General features: G+C 44.0%; 1 protein-coding gene across 1 annotated transcript in view; it reads left to right on the forward strand.

Moving 5' to 3' along the window:
* Positions 1-14,438, forward strand: part of arid1b (AT-rich interactive domain 1B) — a gene marked incomplete at its 5' end in the record, with an annotated part of 232,650 nt that extends 218,212 nt beyond the window's left edge. The window contains 8 exons of the mRNA XM_080480543.1: positions 5,554-5,695; positions 6,478-6,647; positions 7,608-7,740; positions 7,841-7,960; positions 8,041-8,116; positions 9,093-9,828; positions 10,107-10,237; positions 11,099-14,438. Of these exons, the coding sequence (XP_080336669.1) occupies positions 5,554-5,695; positions 6,478-6,647; positions 7,608-7,740; positions 7,841-7,960; positions 8,041-8,116; positions 9,093-9,828; positions 10,107-10,237; positions 11,099-12,973 (3,383 nt within the window). The 3' untranslated portion in view covers positions 12,974-14,438. The remainder of the gene's footprint in view (positions 1-5,553; positions 5,696-6,477; positions 6,648-7,607; positions 7,741-7,840; positions 7,961-8,040; positions 8,117-9,092; positions 9,829-10,106; positions 10,238-11,098) is intronic.
* Between the last annotated feature and the right edge of the window lie 8,862 nt (positions 14,439-23,300).

The following is a 23,300-nucleotide window of genomic DNA, read 5'->3' on the forward strand; positions in this document are numbered from 1 at the left end:
TCAGAGAAACATGATGTGTGGTGTGCAGATATTCAGGCCTGAAACAGAGTACAAATACTCAGCGTTGGAGGATCAGACTGTCTTTAAATCCCAGGGTTGGTGGTTCGATTCCCCACCTCGCCCTCCTGTTGAAGATATTTACCTGATGGAGTTTTTTTTTAATCATGTTATTTTAGGCATACTCAAGTCTTCTGTACCGTTTTATACAACCTCAGCTCGCAGGCCTTAGGACCTGTTTACGACATTTTCAACGTTTTCAGGTGAAAACAGAAAACCTCTTTTGCGTTTTGGGCTTCTGTTTACATGAGAACGGTACTTTTTTTTTTTTTTTTTTAAACATACGATTACAGTATATAATCTTTATTGCAGACACAGGTCCATATAAAACAAGAACATACAAGTACAAGAAAGAAGAAAAAGTAGGAAAAAAATACATAAAATAAATATATCCAAAATAATGAAAGCTACAACATACTGAACTGTGCATATAAACTTTAAAAATGTTTAAATTAATCCAACTATTACATAAATACCATACAAAACTGTGCATGTTAAAATTCATCCAGATTGTTGCACCAATGCCGTCTCAGTTTAGAGGTAAAGCAGCTTTTCAATGCATTAAAGGTAAACAAGGACAAGTATGATTAGTCTAAAACAAACAACAACACCCACTAATGGCCCAACATGGTAACTACGGGATATCATTGTCGTCTAAAAACTTGTCGTCTAAAAACTCTGAAACAAAAAAGCAGAAACAATGTGTTTTTTCCCTTGAATCGTTGTTGTGTAAACAAGGCCTTGGTTTATTTTAAAGCAAAACCCACATATGCTCAGGGATAACATGTAAACTTCACTAGATTACTTTACGGAAGTAATCTACTCCAGTATTTTTAGAGCTATAAGTAACTGCTGAGTACATCCCCAGTGTTAGTTAATATTTAAACCTTTTCATCTACATGTTTGTAGATAATAACTTAATTTGTTTCACCATAGTGTTGCTTCCATGAATGCTTTTGTCAGTCTGGTGAACACCTGCCATTGACTATTCAAAAGTAACTCATACTTATTGTTTTTTAATATCTTCTCTTTCACGTATCGAATACAATTGGAGAATCTTTTCTTTTCCACTTCTGCAGATTTGACATAAAGTGAATCCAGTGGTGTCAAACTCATCTTAGTTGACTGCTGACATGGATCAGTCAAAATAAAGTGTAATAAAGTAGAAATAAAGACAACAGTGATTCAAACGTCAATGATTACAAAGAGCAGCGTGAATCCATGAATATAGCTTGAAATCCCAGAGGTTTGGGCTTTAACACTGTTTGGAGGAGACCATTCGGAGTTTAATGGAGGTGAGCCGCGATACAATCACCATTCGTACCTCCAGCCGGAGCGTCGCCTTTGTTTGATTACAGCACGTTAGAAGGTTAAGTTAGATTGTTTCACAACACAAAGGGCGCTTTTTGTTTCCGTGTGCGTTACCTGTCGGCTTCCGCGTGCCTCCGAACCGGATTATGACGTTGGGATCAGATCAGCAGGGAGAAGGAGTTGGAGCGTGCAGAGAGAGATGAAGGGTCACGTCTTTAATTTGCGGCGGAGATGAGAAAAGTGACCTCTGCTTTTAAATAGACCAGCAGAGCACTTCACCTGCAGATTGCTTTTTCCCGGTGGGAAGGGTGGGGTGGGGGGGGGGGCTGAGCATCTGCCTTCATTAGCATACACACATATATAAACTGCACACGACCCGATCACGTACATAAACACATTGGAATAAATTCACATTCCCTCTCAATCATAACACTCTATAATTCCTCATTCAGAGGAAGGAGATGGAAACGCCTCAATTTTACAAAGTCTCCTTTTTTAATCATCAACTGGCTGCGGCACCGTCCACGTAATCACAGCTACTGTCTAAACAGTTAAACATGGAAAAAAGGTGAGGACTGAAGCAAAAAACTTATTTTATTTTATTTTTTAATATACAGTATTTGCATTGAAAGTGAAAACAAATAACAAACAAATCCATCCATCCTTCTATAACACACCAACTGATCTTCGGGCAAATTAGCCTCACCAATGTTTTGGGGTTTATTGTTTTTTCTGAGAAAAAGCCGTTTTGACTGTGTAACTTTTAATGAGGCGTTCATTGTGACACACCGTGACCCTCAGGTTGTTAAAGAGCAGCCGGATCAAATGAATTCACATATTTGGTTACCTTGCTGCACTTTATATGCTCAAATCAAAAATAGATGTTCGCTAACATTTTGATGGTTTGTACGTGGCTTCAGGACAGTGAAATCATGATCGTCACCTACTTTTAATTGATCTCCTTTTTGTTCTTTTTTTTAAAAAACTTTTAATGCTCTTGTGTTATTTAGTTAATCAATAATAATGTGATTTACAGGCAGCGTAGTGGTTCATTGTTCACACTCTTGCTTCATAACTGTGTGGAGTTGGCATGTAATCCCGGATTGAGTTACTCAAGTTTGCTCTCACAGACGTGTGTTTGAGGTTAACTAGTTACTCTAAATAGCCAGGGTGGTGAATATGAGTGTGATTGTCTTTGTGTTTGAATTTCCCTGAAACTGCTCTTCCATAAACACAATTATTTAGTATGGACATGAGCTAATGGAAATAAAGTGCATATTAGCAAATGCAGAAAAAATTAACTAAGCAAAATCCTTCTTCTGTTAATAGTTCTGTTCGGTTCTTAAGTCACAAAATACATCAGGAATACAACCGACATCCAAGAGTGGAGCTGAAGTCTGTTTTACACTCATACAGGAGTTGTAGTTTAAGATGATTACATGGCACAGCTTCCATTCCATGGGAAACCAACTTCAAGAACAACTGCATCACCATGTTTTATAAGTTTCTAATGAAAATGTGCTTCTTTACATAATGTGCAGTCATTCCAAACTCAATTATAGATTTTCAATATTGAAAATTATTTACGGGGTTATTGTAATTTTCCTCTATCAGTCCACCTTCAGGACATTGAAGTTGAACCATTGGGCCAAACCTACACTCGGGCTAATTTGTTTACATGACATCTACATGTACGTTTTATTAAATTATCAACAGTTTGTAACGAAACGTCCTCTTTTAAATCATGACATAGAACAGTGCATGCTGAGAAAACTGATATTTCATTTTTAATAATCCAGATCAGTGACTTCAATATATGTTATCAAAGGTGCTTTAAACTCTTATTCTGAAAAGAAGTCAGTAGCGTGGTCCTCGCCCTGGTTTCCTTTGTGCAGCTGCAGCGTGGCGTGCTCTCTACCTCTGCTGCGCCCAACTGCCCCACTGACACCCTGCCAGCCTATATATAGACTGACAGCCCGATGATGTCACGCAGGGAGCTCGTCCAGCGGGCTGGTGGGGGGTAGCAAGGTGGGGTGGTGTGTGTGTGTGTGTGTGTGTGTGTGTGTGTGTGTGTGTGTGTGTGTGTGTGTGTGTGTGTGTGTGTGTGTGTGTGTGTGTGTGTGTGTGTGTGTGTGTGTGTGTGTGTGTGTGTGTAGAGTGATTAATGAGCACTGGAATGTAGAATGTAAACAAACTCGACCTCGCCGTCACCTTTCATTCACAAAACTGGTTCGGCTGACTGACTTTTTTTTTTTCTTCTCCCCCTCGCTCTTACTCTGGCCCCCACCCCCCTCCTCCCCCTTAACCACTACCACCCATCTGGATTATGTCACCCGCTGACACACACACACACACACACATCAAACGTCAGCTCCACGCTTCTTCTCGCTCCCCCCCACCCCCCAGTGTTTCTCTGTCTTTTTTTTTTTCCTTCTAAATGTGGAGCAAAGGCCGGTTGAGTTCACGCTCCTCCTCCTCCTCCTCCCCCCCCCTCTGTATTACGTTTCTATCTGCCCGCCGGCTCGCTCTTGAGGAATGGCAGCCCTCTTAACCTTGACTCAACCCCACCATTGTTTGCGCTGCTCCACATGTGCGCACGGTGTGTTTTCGTCTCCACGCCGGGACATCCCAGGAAGTGAAGAATCCCTGACGCTCACTGACCCTCCGTCGCCCCCTCGCCTACCTCCGCTCATCATCATGGGATAACCATCTCTCTCTCTCACTCTCTCTCCTTCTCCTATGATGTAGAGGCAGGGGGTGTCATTGAATAATTCAGAATTAGCATGAATTTTTAAAGCTTAAGTCTTTCAGGGTTTTTTTTTCCCCTGTTGAAACGTGCGGTGCAGGAAAAGGCCACTCCAGCTCTTCTGGAGAAAGGCTTCTTACGCTAAATGCTCATTAGGATACTTTCATATCCTCTCCCTCTCCCGCTCCGTCTTTGTCATCTTTTAGCAGGAACGGTCCACATTTTCCATTAAAGCTCCTTCGGAGAATTTGTATCCCCTGGTTTTTATCTGGCTGGTGGGTCTTTGTGAAGAGGCCTGTAATTTCCTAGTCTTCTGAGAAATTCACTGAATTGTGGTGTCATAACAACAGAGTACATTAACCCAGTTTTAACCTCAGTTTGAAGCCCTTTGTGAACAGATATATATAACTCCAGAGCGCTCCGCTCATTTGAAGTGATGCTCGCTTGTTGTCAGTAGACATTTCTGTCCTGGTGCCAGTGTTTAGAAAGTTCACTATAAAGTGGTTGGTTATTGTCATGACACTTGTTTTGGCTGTAATGTGCTCGTAATTGATAACCGTTAACACAAGGTTTGTTTGAGCCTCTCTTGAAAACAGTTGCTGAGCGGCTTTCTCTTCTCTATTTATTGATCTGAGCTCTCTCAGTCATGGAAGGTGTCTGATTGTAACATTAACAGTAACGCCGATGCACTCGAGGCCCTAAATGCGTTTTAGCTTCGGCTGTTTTATTGCTGCTGTTTAGTTGCTGCATCTTATTGTTAATTCATCAGTTTGTTCATAGTAAGAACAGGTGCTATGTTGAGCTCTGCAGAAAGTATGTTCCTCCCGTGGGAGTGAAGTGCCTGCAATTCATAATACTAAACTTTATTAATGGCGAATGAACTCAAGCAGACAAAAAACAACACATTTCCACCACTTCCGACTAACAGATGTGACCTTTTCTGATCTGAGTGAGTGAATCAGTCATCAAACGGACCCACACACTGCTCACAGCTCAGATATATCATGGAAATACTACAAGAATACTCAACTATGTGCACTTCTTTAAGACCAAACAATTTACTTTTCTCAGTAACTCACCACTTTGATTTTCAGTGACAATTGCAGTACCTTTCTGATTGCTATACAGTTTGTACAACCTCAGCCTACACAAATCACAAACCATTAAAGTGGCCTTCTCTCCTCCGCCCTGGTGTCGGGGCTGTTTGCTCGGGCTCAGTTCCCAGGTAGGGGCATCACTGAGTGCTTTGGCCTTAAGCCCAAACTTATCTCCCTAACGCAGCAGCTCACCGGAGTGAAATCCCACTCTGACTCCAACCAGCCTCCAGATGAGATCTGAAGCGGTGGGGGGGCCCGGCGGTCTGAATGTGTTAGGATTTCTGCTGTGAGGTTGAGCCGTGATCATGCTCCGGTAACCGTCACACTGCTCTTGTCTTCCAGCTAACTCGGGCGGCTCCCTGCAGGGCCCACAGACCCCACAGTCCTCTGGCAGCAGCTCCACAGCAGAAGCAGCAGGGGACCTGAAGCCCCCCACACCTGCCACCACCCCTCTGGGGCAGGTCACCCCACTGCCCCCCAACAGGTACCCCACACACATCCAGTGGTCCTGCTGTAGCACATCACTGCCGTTTCCACATCTCCGCTTCTGAAGAGAAGATTTGGTTGCTCTGGTTGATGTTTCGTTGGTGGGTTTTCTTTATGTGAGAGCGTCTTTCTTCATCCGCCTCTGCTGTTTATGAAATTATGTTCAAGTAAAAATTAATGTGTGTTGTTTAGCAGTTCAATTCCTTTTAAGCCTGTTTTACAAAGACTCAAACTATATACTTTTGATATGGTTATTCCACTTTGAAATCCATTGCAGGTATTGTCACAATTTACATTTATCTCCTAATAAAAAAGCAGCAGTTGTTTTGATGAGCTACTGTTGCTCAGTGTCAGAGTTTCTTTCCCAGTGTTGGTCTGGAAATCAAGATTACATGTTTGTAATGTTTCAATTCAGTAAATAAGTCAATAAAATCTATATATTTTTATTAATGGCCTTCTTTTTCCCACTGTGAAACAACAATATCATGCAGCTAATTCTCCGAGTCAAGGTGCTTGACCAAACTAATAACGGAATAATGGCCAATAACATGAAAAAATGTGACCATTCACAATAGAAATAGAATCGAAAATAGTTTATTTATCCAAGAAGGAATGAAGCCAATAATAATTTGCAGGTATTGCATGCATCATATACAGTAATTTGCATTTGATTGAGGATGAAGGGCTGGTCATCGAGCTTACCTTATGGTGCCCAGGTCTGCTGTAAGTCAGCTCCATACCTTCTCTATGTTTAATACATGATGTCTGCTTCTCCTGCAGAAGCAGTGTGAGCATACAGGACCCCTTCTCTGAGGTGAGCGACCCGGCCTTCCAGAAGCGGGCCTCCGCACTGCCCCCCTCCGCTCCCTACCAGCAGGGCCTCAACATGCCTGACATGATGATGAGGGTGCAGTATGACGCCAAGGACCCCTTCGCGGGCATGAGGAAGAGTGAGTGAAGCGCACAGTCCGACCCCTCTCCGACCAAAAAAAGTCCTTTTTACTGTGTTGCTGCGAACATCTTTAACAAAACTAGCGTGAAACATTTTAAAGCAAACATTTGGATTTGAAACTACTTCCTCCAACTTTGCAGAAAGCCACATGGCTCTTTGTAAAAACTGCTTCATGTTTCGCAAAGCCATTGTTCTTTCATCTGTCTCGCTGGTCTAATTGATTGTCTAGTCATTGTGTCATCTCAGATCAGGACAGATGAGTGTGTGTGTGTGTGTGTGTGTGTGTGTGTGTGTGTGTGTGTGTGTGTGTGTGTGTGTGTGTGTGTGTGTGTGTGTGTGTGTGTGTGTGTGTGTGTGTGTGTGTGTGTGTGTGTGTGTGTGTGTGTGTGTGTGTGTGTGTGTGTGTGTGTGTGTGCAGCAGATGAGAACTGTTTGTTACACCACACATCCCTTTTTGGAAAAACACACCAGGCCGTCTGATGTTCCTGTAGCTTAGCCCCCGTCTCATCCTAACTTTGTTCATCCTTTTCATCCTCCTCGTTTTCAACCTTTCATCCTCTCCACCCCGCTGAGAAGCACCTGTTTTGACCAACTCGTGTGGTTCAGATTTCAGAACAAACAGGAGTTTTAGAAAGAATGGCGGCTCCTCTGAAGGCTGAGGAGAATGGAGCCTGAATGAATAATATGGTGGATGTTAGCTGCATAACAACACTCCCAGCCTCAGAACAATAGGTCTAATCAAGGGGAGCGGAGAATATTCACGGAGGGATGCTGCCACCTGCTGGAAAGCAGCATGTATGGTTATTCAAGTCAAGGGACCACGTTTGGACGTCTTTTAAAAATCACAAATTATCATTTTGTATTTTTTAGATTCTGTCACCATTACATTTCTCTTTTGATAACTTCATGGATCGACCTCGGAAAATAATGTATGCCCCTTGTCCTTTCTTCTCCTCAGTGGCAGGGGCCGATCCCTACATGCCGAGCCAGATGCCCGGAGGTGGCATGCAGGAAATGTATGGTCGACCCCCATCAGCCCTGAGCATGAGCCAAAGGTCACAGTACCCGTACGGACCAGCTTACGACCGAAGGTAAGCACCCAGAGACCGTGATGAACCTGGAAGAACCCTTTTATTTCTTCTACAGCTTAAAAAGAGAACAGTAAAGAAGAGAAATGTTTTTACTCCTCAGACCGGACCATGTGATGGGGATGGAAGGGACCATGGGCCCCCCCGGGAACCAGAACAACATGGGACCTTCCAACAGTGAGGGCAGCATGTATTCTCCCAGCAGATACCCTTCACAGCAGAGGTCAGTCTGTGTCTGTGTCTGTGTCTGTGTCTGTGTCTGTGTCTGTGTGTGAGATCTTCACCTGCCATTTCCTGTTTCAGACACGACGGCTATGGTCAGCAGTATCCCAGCATGCCGTACGGTATGCATCCCTCCGGGATGTACCCACAGCAGCAGGTAGGAGCCGACCAATCGTTGAGTGTCGTTAACCTCTACTGTCAGATTGAAATAGCATTCAGATCTCTTATAATTACAAAATAATGATTGTATAAGCTGCCATTATCTGCAACTTAATTAAACCCTTATGTTATCACAATAGAAATGAGGCAACATGTTGAAATGAAGACGCTCTGCCTAGTTGAAGCCGTCACTAATGATAAAAAGTGTTAATTTCTTATTTTAAGTTTGCAGAGTGAAATTCTTCTGCTTTCTCTCCCATCTGTAGTCCACAAACCAGCATTAGAACGACTGCAACTTGACTTCTAATGTCTTTAAGTATGTGCGTCTAAGTCGCATTACAAAGAGAAACTTAACTCGAATACTGCAAATCACTTGGCACTTGCCAGGATTTTAAATCTATAGACACTCTTTGGACATGATAGATAATTTGGCTTGTTTTAAAAATGATGTACTTATTTTTAGTCCTTGATTTCACATTATAATCTTTAAATTGCTTTCTCGTCGAGTTTAAATTTCCTTGCTGCGTGGACAGATAATTTCACCAGTAATTCTCTTCTCAAATGTAGCATCTAGTGTCGTATTGGGCTCCCCTTGTTCACAGTGTATCCATTTGACTTTTTAAAACTCTTTCAGATACACAAAGATGAAAGTGATATGTAAGAAAATAGTGTTCCTGATACATTATCAAAGGGGATTTTGATTGTTTGAGTATGAGCCTCCTCACAGAATTGAACTCATATATCACACTACGTGGTTTGTTTCATGCCAAGTATTTATTTTTACATAAATGCTGGACTTCCTCATATTTTTTTAGATTTTTATGTGTATTTGTTTTCAGCCATTAAGATCCATAGGTGATAGTAAAGTGCTGTTTAGCTCTGAGCCTAAAATCTCATCCGATATTTGTTAGACTATTCATCTTCCATATAAGAAATACTTTGACTACAAAGATAAAGATCCTCACCTTTTTCAGGGTTATAAGCGACCGATGGATGGAATGTACGGCCCCCCGCCCAAGAGACATGAAAGTGACATGTACGCCATGCAGTACTCCAACCAGCAGCCGGACATGTACAACCACTACGGCGGTGGGTACTCAGGTCCTGAGCACAGACCGCTGCAGGGACAGTTCCCCTACCCGTACCCCCGCGACAGGATGGCCCCTTCGGGCCAGAGTCAGCACAGTATGATGGGCGGGGGTCCCACCCCGAATCACGCCGCTGATGGTCCCAACATGTGGCCGTCCAGAACCGAGCTGGGGTATCCGTACCCCGGCAGGCAGGGGCCACCCTCGCAGATGCCGCCTTACGGCCCCCTCGGCAGAGACGACCTGGACGGGCGGCCCGGGCAGGAGCAGTGGCACCGTCAGTCCCCCTACATGTCTTCATCAGGGGGGATGCCTCCTTTGTCTTCACGCCAGCCTTCATCTTATTCCAACTCCCCGTCCATGGGCAACCACCTGCCCAGGGCGCCAAGCCCCGGGGCTTTCCAGCGCTCCATGGACTCCCGAATGTCCCCCGGCAAAGCAGCATTTATGTCCCAGATGAAGATGCCGAAGCCTGGGCTGGGCATGATGGGCTCACAGGGCGGCGGTCCCATCGGACAGTTTCCTCCGAACCTGAGGAGGGATCTCAACTACCCACCAGGGTCAGTGGAGGCCAGCCTTCCCATCCTGAAGCCCCGACGCAAGCTCACCTCCAAGGACAGTGGTAAGACAAATACTATTACAGATTTGTTGTACTTGAAATTACAGAACTGTGGTAGAAAATATTTTCTCATTTTGGCTGCACAGTTGGAGCCAATTTACAGGTGGAGTTAACGCCACATGAGGTAAATTTTACAAAAAGGAACTCGCGCTGATCGGCACTGTTTAAAGTCCCTTTTATGTCTGGGACAAAGTCTGATCTACAGTTTTGCTTTTTTTTTTTTTTTTTTTCAGTTTCTTTTTTTTTTCCTGTTTCCAAAAATCTTGCTGCTTTATTCCCAGGAACGCCGGAGGCCTGGCGCGTGATGATGTCTCTGAAGTCGGGCCTGCTGGCAGAGAGCACGTGGGCTTTGGACACCATAAACATCCTGCTGTACGATGACAGCACCGTGGGCTCCTTTAACCTCTCCCAGGTAAAACCAGTGTGACGTCTGTAGTTGGCTAATGACTGCCACAAGAGAGCCAGTCAACCCACGAGAGATATATGGCCTGATTTACTCAGATTATTAGGCAAATAGGGCTGTCTTTCAGTTTGCATGTGTTTTGTCGGTGAATTTGTAAGAATAACAGCATGAGTGCAAACACAGAGTATTCAAGTGGAGGTTTCGCATATTAGAGTCTGTTCTGCTGGGAACTGCACCGTTCCTTTGTCCACTTGCTTCCATTTGGATGGAGTTGATTGTGTTGGTGGAGGAAGATCAGTAGAAGAAAAAAAGAAAGAGGGAGAAAAAGAATAAAAAAGAAGAGTCTTGGTGAGAAAGCTGAGGAATCGTCTCTCATCACAATAACAATAAGTCTGAGCCGGTTTGCATCACCTTTCAAACGTGGCTAAAGTGTGGCGCAATAATAAACAACGCAAGCGTTTCCAGGTGTAGTAATCACATTACATGTTGTAATCAACTCTGCCACAGGATTTTGTGCAATCTGGAACACACACACGCCCCATCATTTCAGAATCACCAAATAAAACATTCTCAGTCAGTAGGTGTGTGTGTGTGTGTGTGTGTGTGTGTGTGTGTGTGTGTGTGTGTGTGTGTGTGTGTGTGTGTGTGTGTGTGTGTGTGTGTGTGTGTGTGTGTGTGTGTGTGTGTGTGTGTGTGTGTCTGTGTGTGTGTGTGCGTGCACAATGACACGTTTTCAGAGTAGCTCAGTAGATCAGACCCTAAACATGGATCTGAAGACAGCTATGTCATTCACACTTTTGTCTTCTTGTAGTCCAGGGAGGATTCAAGACAATAAGTGTCAGACATCTTTATCTCTCTTTGTCTGACCAGTTGCCCGGCTTCCTGGAGCTCATTGTGGAATACTTCCGCCGCTGCCTGATTGAGATCTTTGGCATCTTGGAAGAGTTTGAAGTTGGAACTGTGGATCCGAAAAGCCTCCTGGGTCCTGATTGTGTCGAGAAGGAGGGACCAGCTGCAGAGCAGGAGACCAGCTCGGTGGTCCAGCCTGAACCCGAATCCTCCTCCTCGTCGTCCTCCTCCTTCTCTTCCTCCTCATCTTCATCCTCTTCGTCATCATCAGGAGCAGCAGCAGAGCCTCCGGTGGAGCAGACAGGAAGTGTCCCAGAAGAAACTCCTCCGGTCGCTGCAGAGCCCGACGATGGGAGCGGCGAGAAGAAGGGGTCGGATACGAGCGTGAAAAAGGAGGATGTAGACAGCGTGAAGGAAGGAAAAAAGGAGGAGGAGAGTGAAAAGGGCCCCGAGGGTAAGGAGGAGTCCATTGACCGGCCCGTGGCCGAGTCGGAACCTAAACCTCAACAAGCCAGCAAGTACGATAAGCTCCCCATCAAGATAGTTCACAAAGAGGACCGGCCTGAAGACATGACCGAGCGCCTGGGTTATGTCACCGAGTTCACCAGTGGGCTGCTGCACTGGCAGGCGGGCGGCGGCGACTCCACCGCACACATCCAGACACACTTTCAACCTCGGGGCGAGCCACCTGCCAGGGTGGAAGGGAAGCCAAGCGTCCAGGACGAAGAGCAGAGCGGGACAGACTCGGAGAAGAAGGAGCTGCTCAAACATATCACTGCGACTATCGATGACGTCTTGTGCGCCAGGGTGGACGCCCTCTCGTACTCCCACCCGGCGCGCTCCCTGCCATCGTACCCCTTCAGGGTGCACTCGGACGGGGAGCGGGACCACATCACGCTGCTGGAGGACGAGCCGCGCTGCCTGGACGAGGCGCCGCTCTGCACCATCTCCTCCTGGCAGGACTCGCTGTCCAAGCGCTGCCTCTGCGTCTCCAACATTGTGCGGAGTCTGTCCTTCATCCCCGGCAACGACTCGGACATGTCCCGCCACCCCGCCTTGGTTCTCCTCCTGGGCCGGCTGCTCCTGCTGCACCACCTGCACCCGGAGAGGAACCGCTGCCCCCCCAGCTACCAGAGGGACGAGCAGCAGGAGCGCGGGCTGTCCTCCAGCAGAGAGGAGTGGTGGTGGGAGTGTCTGGGTCTGCTCAGGGAGAACGCCATGGTCACGCTGGCCAACATCGCCGGCCAGCTGGATCTCTCCACCTACTCCGACACGATCTGCCTCCCCATCCTGGACGGCCTCCTCCACTGGATGGTTTGCCCCTCGGCCGAAGCACAGGACCCCTTCCCGTCGGCGCCGCCCCACTCGCCGCTGTCGCCCCAGAAGCTGGTGCTGGAGTGCCTCTGCAAGCTGAGCATCCAGGAGGGCAACGTGGACCTCCTGCTGGCCACACCGCCGTTCTCCCGGCAGGAGAAACTCTTCACGGTTCTGGTGCGCTACGTGGGCCAGAGGAAGGCGCAGGTGTACCGGGAGATGGCGGTGGCCGTGCTCGCTCACCTGGCGCAGGGAGACCCCACGGCGGCGCGCGCCATAGCCATGCAGAAGGGCAGCGTGGGTAATTTGGTGGGCTTCCTGGAGGACGGCGTCAGCATGGCGCAATACCAGCAGAACCCTCACAGCCTGCTGCACATGGGGCACCCCCCCATGGACCCCCCCAGTATAAACATGATGTGCAGGGCAGCCAAAGGCCTGTTAGCGATGGCTAAAGTGGAGGAGAACAAGACAGAGTTCGTGCTTTACGAAAGCAGATTATTAGACATCTCCATTTCTTCGGTGCTCAACGCTGGAGTGGTTTCCATTATTTGCCAAGTTCTGTTTCACTTGGGGAAATTATGACAGGAGGAGAGGCCGGACTCCCACAGTGGACACTGAGGCGACCCAGAGATCTCTGTGGTTTTCTATTTTTATTTATCAAAATGACAGAAAATGTTTGTGTTTTTTTAAAAGGAATATCCACGTAAACAAAGTGTCTCTATATATGTATAGCTTCTGGGCCCTGTCAAATAAAAAAAAAAAAAGAAAAGAAAAAAAAACTGAAAGAAAAAACTAAGCGGGTTTGGGATTTGAAAGCTCATTTTAATACAAATATTTAATACCTGCTGGTGTTGGATTGCTACGTTTGATATTTTTGTTGAGCGTTTGTTTGCGTTTGTTTACTTTTTCAGCCAAAGCTGCCACCAGACGTTGGTGCTGAATTAACGTGGTTCCTTTTGAGGTCAACGAGATGTTTTTCAGTTTTATAAATGCTTAATATACTCATCAACATTTTGTTAATGGAGAGTATTTATTTAAAATGTGACACTGTACAGTAGTTTGAACCTTTTTGCCAACGGTGATGCGGGGGGCGGGCGGAGTGGGGGTGGGGCGGGGGAGGCGGGCAACACTGACTTTTTCAAATTGAAACGTTTATGTCTCCATCGCTGGAAGATACATTGTGCAATAGGACTCGAGAGAACCAGTGGTCCCTTTTGAAAACAGGATGGAAAGATGTTCCGAGATGCCTGCAGTGTGCGCTGAGGGCCACGAGGAGGCAGCATCGCACCAGCCAATCAACACATGAGAAAAGAAGTGTCTAATTTATCAATCATAGCCTCAATGACTCTCACAGATGAACTTTGTGTTTCCGAAGCACTCGTGTTATGTCTGTATTTTTTCATCACTGTGTATATAAACTGTTGTACAATGACGCACACTCTTTCTTTTGGTCTCTATCGAGCATCGCAGGAGATGGGACTTTCTGGCTATTATAACAAATGCTTTTATTGTTGGTAAAATTTGGTATTGTTATTATACATATTTTGTTAATGGGGTCAGATATTTGAACATGGCAGATGTACCTGATGTTTCAATGTAAAAAAAAAAAAAAAAAAAAAAAAATCAACAAAAAAAGAAATCCTGTATGCATTGTATTATAGCTGAGAAAACAATCGCTTTGGTAATCAAACGTGGAAGTGCCAGGGTGAGAGGAGAACTGAGTGAGGCGACATGAGAACACTGATCACACTTCTGTTCCTTTAGTGTCCTCCATTTATGTCAGCGGGCATATTTTTTTGAATCGACGTCACGCTCTAAATGAAACATGTGAAAAGATGTTCAAAATGTCCCATTGTAAAAAAAAAAAAAGAAAGAAGAAGAAGACGAAATCGCCTTTTTTCGTATGACTCCACGTCTCTTTTGATTCAGTAAACACATTTATACTCTGTGCTGCACATGTCACGAATAAATGTACGATGAACATCGTTACGCACTGGAGACGTTGCATTATGTCCAGACAATCTTAGGCCAATAAAACAGACATCAACTGCTTACTCTCGATGTCTTTCATTGATTTCACTCCACATGTGACTAGATTAAACGTGCAGCGTCACTATGGAGGAGAGGCCCGTCCATCTCTCTACTCTACCTCTTCATCCATCTCAGGGCTGCAGCCCTTAGCAGCTATGAGCAAACAGAGACAGACTCACTCACATATAACGGTAACTTATAGCCACCTCATCTGCATTAAAACACACACACACACACACACACACAGTGAGAGAACATGCAGGCTCCACTCATATACCACCACTTGATTCTCAAAACACTTTCTTCAACCTTTTCCACACTCCAAAGTGGCAACAGCTGCTCGACCTCCTGGGAACATTTCCAGACTTTCCCAAGGACACTCAGTCAAGGATCCTTCAGCATCTGGCCAGGCGGGAATCGAACCAACAACATTGGACGAATGATAACAGTCGCCCACATCAGAAAGAAAAGACGGGAAGTATTAGAACTTATTAATACTCCAATGAAATGCTAATTATTCATATATCAAGTAGATCTCCAAATACATGTTTCAATGCACTTTTTATGCTTTGCAAATTGAAGACGACTGGATTTCAGATCAACTCACAAAAATTGTGTGATTATCTGATTGGAAAATGCCAATCGGTTAGTAGACTTAAATTATTTCATCCTGGTTTCCACGTCGCAAAAGTCAACAAGATGCTCTGCTGCTAGAAACTGATAGTAAAAACTAAAAAGGAAACTACAGCTCAGTCACAGCTGGTGTGAGGCAAGAGAAAGAACACTGTTGTTTTTGTATCTTTTGCAAATCAGATCGTATCACAACTGAAACACATTATCTCATGAGAACTTAATATTGTGCAGCCCTAATAAATATTTCAATAGGGATTCTGCCAGTCGATTAAAATTAATAGTTTGTTATCCGAATAATATGAAGTGTCAATGTCGAATTGAGTCAAATAAATTGTGTGATCGTGCACGTCTCAGAGTGCGTTTGCCCTGCAAACCTTGTATGAATCATTTCTCCTGTAAAAGGTGGAAGATAACTGACTTGTAATACCACTCTGCACCACATGGTGGAATGATGAGTCGCTTTAGCATCCAGGTTTGCTTCAGTCCTGGGAAAGAACAAGAAACAGTCAATTTGTGAAAGTTTGTCATAAAACATGTGTTCCATCTGGTGCTGTCAAAAATTCGTTCATTGCGTTCATTTAATTAATTGATTTGAAACGTTTAACGCGTTAAAAACATTTTACGTAATTAACGGAGTTTTGTTTACTTCCGGGATTTTCTTTACTCCCTAACGGAGCAGCGTGTGCAGCGTCACTGGGCGCAGCACCGTGACAACAGAGCAGCACGATACTGAGTGGAATAATATTAAGGCAGAATGTTTCACTTTAAAAAGTTCCCTGGCAGCTGATTGAGAAAGGGAAAGTCATTAGCTTTACTTTGAAAAGCCGAATTTAACGACCACAGAAGTAATTCTGCAGCAAAGCAGCGGGTTGCCATGTTGGCTGACCAGGAGCCACCAAATTCTGAAGCTGGAGGAAATACTGCAGGTAAAATAGTAATTTCTCCTCTTTCTCGTGTGTGTGTGTGTGTGTGTGTGTGTGTGTGTGTGTGTGTGTGTGTGTGTGTGTGTGTGTGTGTGTGTGTGTGTGCGCGCGTGCGTGGGTGGGTGTGCGTTGCGGCTCTCTCTCTCTCTCTCTCTCTCTCTCTCTCTCTCTCTCTCTCTCTCTCTCTCTCTCTCTCTCTAATGCCACTCTGTTCATGTAATAGGTTTACAACTTTCAAATTCTCAAAGTGGTGGACCTGCACTCTAACAAAAGCCAGACTTATGTTAGATGTTTATTAATTAATTTATTTATGTTTTTATTATTTTGCTAATCTGGGAGAGAATCAGTATTTATGCAAAGTAAAAAGGACTTCGTGGTTTTACCTTAATAAATATCCGTTACAAGCTTCAGTCTTCAGTAGGAAAATAATGCGATTAATCACAATTAATTACAGAAAATTAGGCAATTAATTAGTTGATTTTTCTTAATCGATTGACAGCACTAGTTCCATCACATGAATTCACAATATTAACCGTCACAATAAGTCTGAATGATAGAAATTGACAATGAGGTACTTTACACCTGACTTCTGTCCACTCGGAAAACTGACATTAAGGATTCAAGGCCTCAAACGTCAACAACAGTATTTAACTTGCAGTGTTTAGTGAGCAGGAAATAATCCAGCCAGGAGTTACTGTAATTTAGAGTCAGCGCCCGGTGTGAAGTGATCAGACGCTCGGCTCTCCGTCCTCATTACACTCATCCACCTCTTCATCCTGTTATTACTGCCTTTCCTACTAAAGCATTTAAGTCCAGGAGAAGAGAGACACAATGGCTTAGTGGCTGTGAAGAATGAGTCCCAGAGTAATAAAACATTTACTCAAGTATTTTATTTTAAATCTGCATTATTACCTTCGCCAATGAAAGTTGGCAATAGTTGGCTGAGAAGGTTATGTTTTCATCTGCGTATATTTATTTATGTATGTGTGTATGTGAACTCATCACACAAATTGCATGAAATTTTCAGGGATGAGTTTGGCGCGTTAACGGCTGACTGTTTCCGAATTTTTTGATATTTGAATGGATGGATGAATTATAGTTATTTTTTCAAATATAATTTTCACTTGCAGAGATAGAAAGTAACATCATTACTAAATTTTACATTTATTCCCCACATTTAAATTCTGATATCTTTCTCCTCCTTACACTCGTTTTTTAACCCCTATGAGGCAGAATAAAAGGGATTAAGTAACATCATTATTACTTGTATGCTCAATGAAATTCAAATTGTTTTATATGAAAGTCAGTTTAGTCACTGCTTAATTAACTTAGTTTCTGATTAGGAATTATGTCTCCTTGGTCGTGTCAGACTGCGTGTGTGGATCAGCTGGATCAGTGTGTTAAAGTCGTCTTTCTTATGCAATATCTGTACTCGCTCAAATGAAAAATGTGACGGCTATTTCCATTCCCTGTCCAGTTTTAAAAGCTCTTTTAAAACTTTCCTGAGCAGGTCTGATAGGAAGCTGCTGGCCGCCCGGAGCTTTCTGGGTGGAGTTTGCATGTTCTTATGGAACTCTGTGTGGAACCGGGTTGATCAGGGTGTTTGTCCTGTTGTTTCTCCTCCCTCTCATCATGTTTCCCTGCCTTTGGCATCGCAAACAATCCTCGGTTAGATGTTTTTTCAAAGTCACATAAACGAACGGCATCTTTTCATTTTCACTTCAGAACTTCCTCCTGGAACTGCGTCTCCAGTCTAGTGCTTCTCATTATTTCTCTTCGTCAATTGCAGACGACTGTTTGCTCGGCACTCTCCCCTTTTAATGAAAGCATGCAAGTGGTTATGAGTGTAAACACAAACATTCATATTGAGAAGCGAGAAAATACTCACACGTCTGTAGCTGTACTCCAGAGTACTTTGAATGCTCTCAAGACAAAAGACACTTTGTTGTGTTTCTGCTCATTATATTGACAGGCGACCATAGCAGTCTGCAGTAATGTCATATCTTTGATTCTAAAAATCAATTTGAAATGTGAAACACGTTGAAATTAGGAGAAAAAACTTCTTCTTGTTCTGACTTGCTGTACCTATGAGGGATAAATCGATGTTGGAATAAATAGAAGTTAGGAGGAGTTTAAGTATTTCTTGCTTTTCTCAGACATAAACTAAATCTCGGACTTGTTTTGAGAATCGAGTGAGGTCCGTCCGTCGCGAGGCAGAATATCAGCTCCTATTTTAAGCATTCCTGAGACCGACAACAAAGCCAATCAACAATCTCCACAAAGGCTGCGCTTCTCAGAATGATTATGTCCCGGCAGCAGAGAGCCGCAATCACTCAACTTCATCTTGCTCAGATCTTTCTGACACCTTCAAATTAATTACAGCTCTCCTGAGGAGCTGGTAACAGTTTGATTGATTCCCAAGCGAAGCCTGGAGATGATGGATTCTGCTGGGGTTTTTTTGTTGGTTTTTTTTAGGGGTTCGTCTGCTGCACGTTACCAACACAGCCCACCTCGCAGTGTTTCTCGATTTCCGCCCGTCATCTAGGAGTTTTGAGGAGAAAGTGGGCCGCTGTACTTTTATTTTTTTGGTGATGGAGGATGCATTTCACGTAGGCAGCCAACCGCAGGAGAAAAACCTCCCACACTCCCGGGCCTCTGAAACGCTGAGTCATGGAGGCTCTGACAGGATGGAAGTGGTGGCTGGGAGGGAGCCGCGGCCGGCCGGGGTAACGCCGGCCTGCCGCCTCTCACTGCTCACGTGGGAAGATGAATGAGTAATGGGATGAAAACAAACGACGTCACGCTGACCTCTTCAGTACGTTGCAATACATGTGTGGACACAGTGACGTGAAGCGGGTCGGGCCTCGTACGGATCACACGTGTGGGTTTTTGTAAAGACGTCTTCAAGACAAGACAACTGCCACACTGGTCCTCCTTGTTTTATGAGGGATTATATCGCATACGGCATCGTTGAATCTGTGAAAGTGTTTTTAGCATAACGACGCTGAATCTTCTCCACCGATGTGACTCGTTCAATCTAAACTAAGAGAGAATCGTTAGTGTCGTCTCGCACCAGTAACAAATCAATTTGTTTTGCTGCTTCCACTGTTCCGACTTCATCCCACGAACCCGTTGCTTCACAGTCCCTGAAACGTGCTCATTCTGAGCAAAGTTCATCCTGTCCAGAACGTTTTAGACATGACAAGACACTCAAGGTTTCAACTCAAGGTCGGGAATCTTGTGAGAAGTTCAAAAATAAGAGAACTTCACTAGGAAGAGATTGAAATAAGTTTGTTTCTTCGCTCCCAACACATTTCAGTCTTCTTGAAAAGTGACCGTAAAGTTAAAGCGACTCTCTCTGTATAAGATCGGGTCCTTGAAGCTGCTCAGAAGATGTTTGTTTTATTATTATTATTATTATTATTATTTTCACTCCACAACACATGAAAACATTGGTGAGTTCAGAGCAGCTGGGAATCATTATCTGTGTTTTGTCTAATTCAAGTAAAACAGTGCAACAACAAAGCGGATAAACAAGGAAGAGCAGTTTGTTCGACACCCCGGGTATGGAAAGTAAATCAGCCTCTTGATGAGGCTTTGATTCTGCCGAGCTCCTGCATCCGGTCCAGCTTTCTAAACGAAGCCGTGCTGCCTGGATGAGGCCTTGGCAGGATGCGATTCCAGCCCATGTTGCTCTTGGAGTGGAACTCAAAGGGCCCATCATGTCCGCCCATTCCCCAACTCTGACACAGCCACTGCCATATGTCGCCAGCGCTGCTTAACAAGCCCCGCCGTTAAGGAATGATTGTGGAGGGCTTACGGGTCCTTACAAACCATTAAAACATCCCACATTAGGAGGAACATGTGCAACTGGCACGCCAGTCCGCGGTGGCAGCTGCTCATGTTCTCCGACACGCACACATGACCACTTCCTCAGGAATGCCGCATTGTGGGCGGACTTCCAGGGTTTCATTTCCGATCTGATGGGTTCATTAAGGTTAAGTTAGATTTATACAAGATGGAGAGTAAAAAAACATTTCAACATGAGCGAACGCCGGAGGAACAAACCACTGTTTCCCAGTTCTGCTCAATGTCAATACTTCTCTTATTAAAAAGCTCACATGGTTTTGATCAGTGACTGTTTCTCCTCTACATCCGGGAATTTCTTGCATTTCTTTGAGTGTTTTCATTGATAATTGTGTGCAAATTGTAATAATTCAACATGATGAAAGGTAGACCCACATAGGCATCACATAGACTAATGTGCATTTAATGAATATCTCATGTCTGGATTAGGTGAAGGGGAGATAGGAAGGAGAAAGCAGGAGACCAGCGTGCAAGAATATATACATTTTGGCGAGTGAAAAGAGGATTCTGGGAGTTAATCAATCTGCCTGAAATCTCCACTAAGTCCAGCATTTATCAGCCAAATGCATTGACAGGAAAAAAAAGAATAGTGAAGCAGGAATCCATGTTTTCCCTCCTCGCCTTATGGTTCATTCTAAACAATGAAATAATTTCCCAATAAATGTGTGTGTGTGTGTGTGTGTGTGTGTGTGTGTGTGTGTGTGTGTGTGTGTGTGTGTGTGTGTGTGTGTGTGTGTGTGTGTGTGTGTGTGTGTGTGTGTGTGTGTGTGTGTGTGTGTGTGTGTGTGTGTGTGTGTGTGTGTGTGTGTGTGTGTGTGTGTGTGTGTGTGTGTGACCGCTGACGGAGGAAGTGGAGGCTGACGATGCCATCATCTGCACTAATCAAACTGAACGTGAGTCTGCATCACTGGTAAACAAGTCAATAGACGGTCAAAACAGTCAATATGATCAACAGAGCCTCCATTTAATCATTAATACACTTCAAGCAAACACACTTTAGTCATTTCATCCTGTGGGATCAGCATGATTCAATCAGGGATTGTTCATCTCGTCCGTCCTTGTCTTCAGAAAGCAACTTTTTCTGCTCTTGAAAACGCTATAGAATAATTGGATCTGGGGTCAATTCAAATTTAGAAATCTACGAGTGGTTTTGTACAGTATTTGTGATACTCCCAGTGCAATTTCCCTGTCACACAAGTCCTTTTTAAAGGTGACATATCATGCTAAATCCACTTTTTTAGCCCTTAAATGCATTTTGTTGTATATTTAGTGTTTAGGACAGAAAAGTTCAAAGTAGTCTCTTCAGGTGCTCCGTTGATATCTTTAGATTCGGTTTTGGTCATATTTTGCAATCTGTTTCGATTTTTCTATTCTCAATTACGTTTTTTGAACAATGACGTCACAGTATTCGCAGCGGAACTGCCAAATTAGGACATCGACACTTCGAGCAATCCGCCATTTTTATTTCTCGCTGCGATTTTGTAGTCCAACCGAAGTTACGAGAGGATAAGTCGAAATGTTCGGTTGTTGGATGTAGTAACCCACAAGCTTCGTTACACCGTCTCCCAGCATCAGAACCTTTTCCAAGTGCCTGGTTGAGTTTTATTTTTCACAGAAATGTACCCACATCTGTGGGTAAGGTCATTTTTGTGTGCGCGAATCACTTTAAGGATGACTACTTCAGCAACCTCCGCCAGTATAAAGAAGGATTTGCCGAAAGACTTGGTCTGATTGAGCGGTCAGTTCCTTCTATCTATGGAGACGACGAACAGAGCACTTCGGTAAGCTGTATATAACGCTAAAAAGTGTGATGATAAGACGTCCCTGTCATTGTTTTGTTAGCATTAGCAGTTGCACCGTCTTCATATGTTAGCGCTGTGTGCTCGTTTTAGATTATAATGTAACTTCTGTGTTAAATAGTCGTTGTAATACAGGCAGTATTGTAGTAGTGGGCATGGATGGAGAAGTTAGTGTAAATATAGTAACACACCATTGCGTTACATCCATATGAAGACGTTGTTCTGTAGGTGCATCATCGTCATTTTCATCTCGCTCCGCCGGGTCCGACTCTGGCTCCAACATGTATGGCTGGATGGACAAATCTTCCGTTGTTGACATTTTGTAAATAATGTGTGAATATAAAGTTTCTGCGCCGCTAGATAATTGTATCTGTTCTATCAAACTACAAAGATGGCCGAACAGGGTGGAGTTGAACCGAGTGTCACCTCTGCAACCTGGAGAGGAGGCGGGGTATGAAGTGTCTCATTTGCATTTGAAGAGACCGCCCCAAAACGAGTTGCTCTCAGAAGCACGTCAGAAAAGTGGTAGAAAAGGGGCCTGTGGAGCTCTAATAATGAGGAATTCAGACCCAAGCATTGCAGTTCCGCTTTATATAGACCACAACTGTATGATTTATATGTAAAAAGGAAGGATTTAAAAGCATGATATGTCTCCTTTAAAGAAATAATACTCTGTCCCCGTGTTGCACTTCCTTATCTGACCATATTAGCATGTGTGGTTTTTTCACTTCTTCTTATCTTTTAAGTTTTTGTTTGAAAGCTAAATGTCACTGCAAAATGTCAGAGCAGCCAGAATTGTTCGTACTTACTGAGGAACATTTCACCTGCTGGACTTCTTTTGTTGTTTTATGACAAAGTAACTTTTCCTCGTAAAGATTTCAAAACCAGTACTGGTGATAAAATCAGTTCATAGTTGGTGGTTTTGAGCTTCATATTGAATGGGTCGGCTTTAAAGGTACAGTATATTACATTTCTAGTCAAAAATATTAACTAACAATCTAAATATTGGCCAAATCTTGCAGAGACATCTGACAAAGTTGACCATCATGAGTTAGCTGGATCAGTATTGTAATTCCACTTTGTACCACTAGATGGTACAGTGAGTCACTCTTCCACCTGAGCCTTCAGTTTGGAGGTGAAGGATCTTACTGAAGGAGCTGCAGTGGGACTCCAATCAATCAACATACTGGTCAAAAACCGAGAAGAGGAGTTTAGTTCTTTTTTAGAGAGAAGAAGACAGAAGTTAATGCTCATGGTGACAGTAGGTGGAAGCATGCACATTGATTTTTAGAAAGATGTACCATTGACGGCAGCATTGCAGGGGATGGTGGTCTGTGAGAAAACACCTTGAGGCGTCACGCAGCCACTTTACGAAAACTTCTGCCATTTTTATTTGCTTCTATTGTCAACACCGCCCCCCCAATGTTACAGTTAATACAACTCCTTCTGTCTGTATCCGAATGCTCAGAAATGTGGATGAAATGCATGCAGAGCACAGAATGGAGGCTTTAGGCATGTCGATATAATATAGTAAAATATGTATATAAAATAAATGAGCCATAACAGCTGAAACTCTGAGGACTGATGACTGCCACCCAGTACACATTACCTAATTTGACATTTTGGGCCTTTGAGGCCAGTTTATGATGCTGTGTC

Source organism: Lipophrys pholis (genome assembly GCF_963383615.2).
Source record: "Lipophrys pholis genome assembly, chromosome: 14".
Taxonomy (NCBI): domain Eukaryota; kingdom Metazoa; phylum Chordata; class Actinopteri; order Blenniiformes; family Blenniidae; genus Lipophrys; species Lipophrys pholis.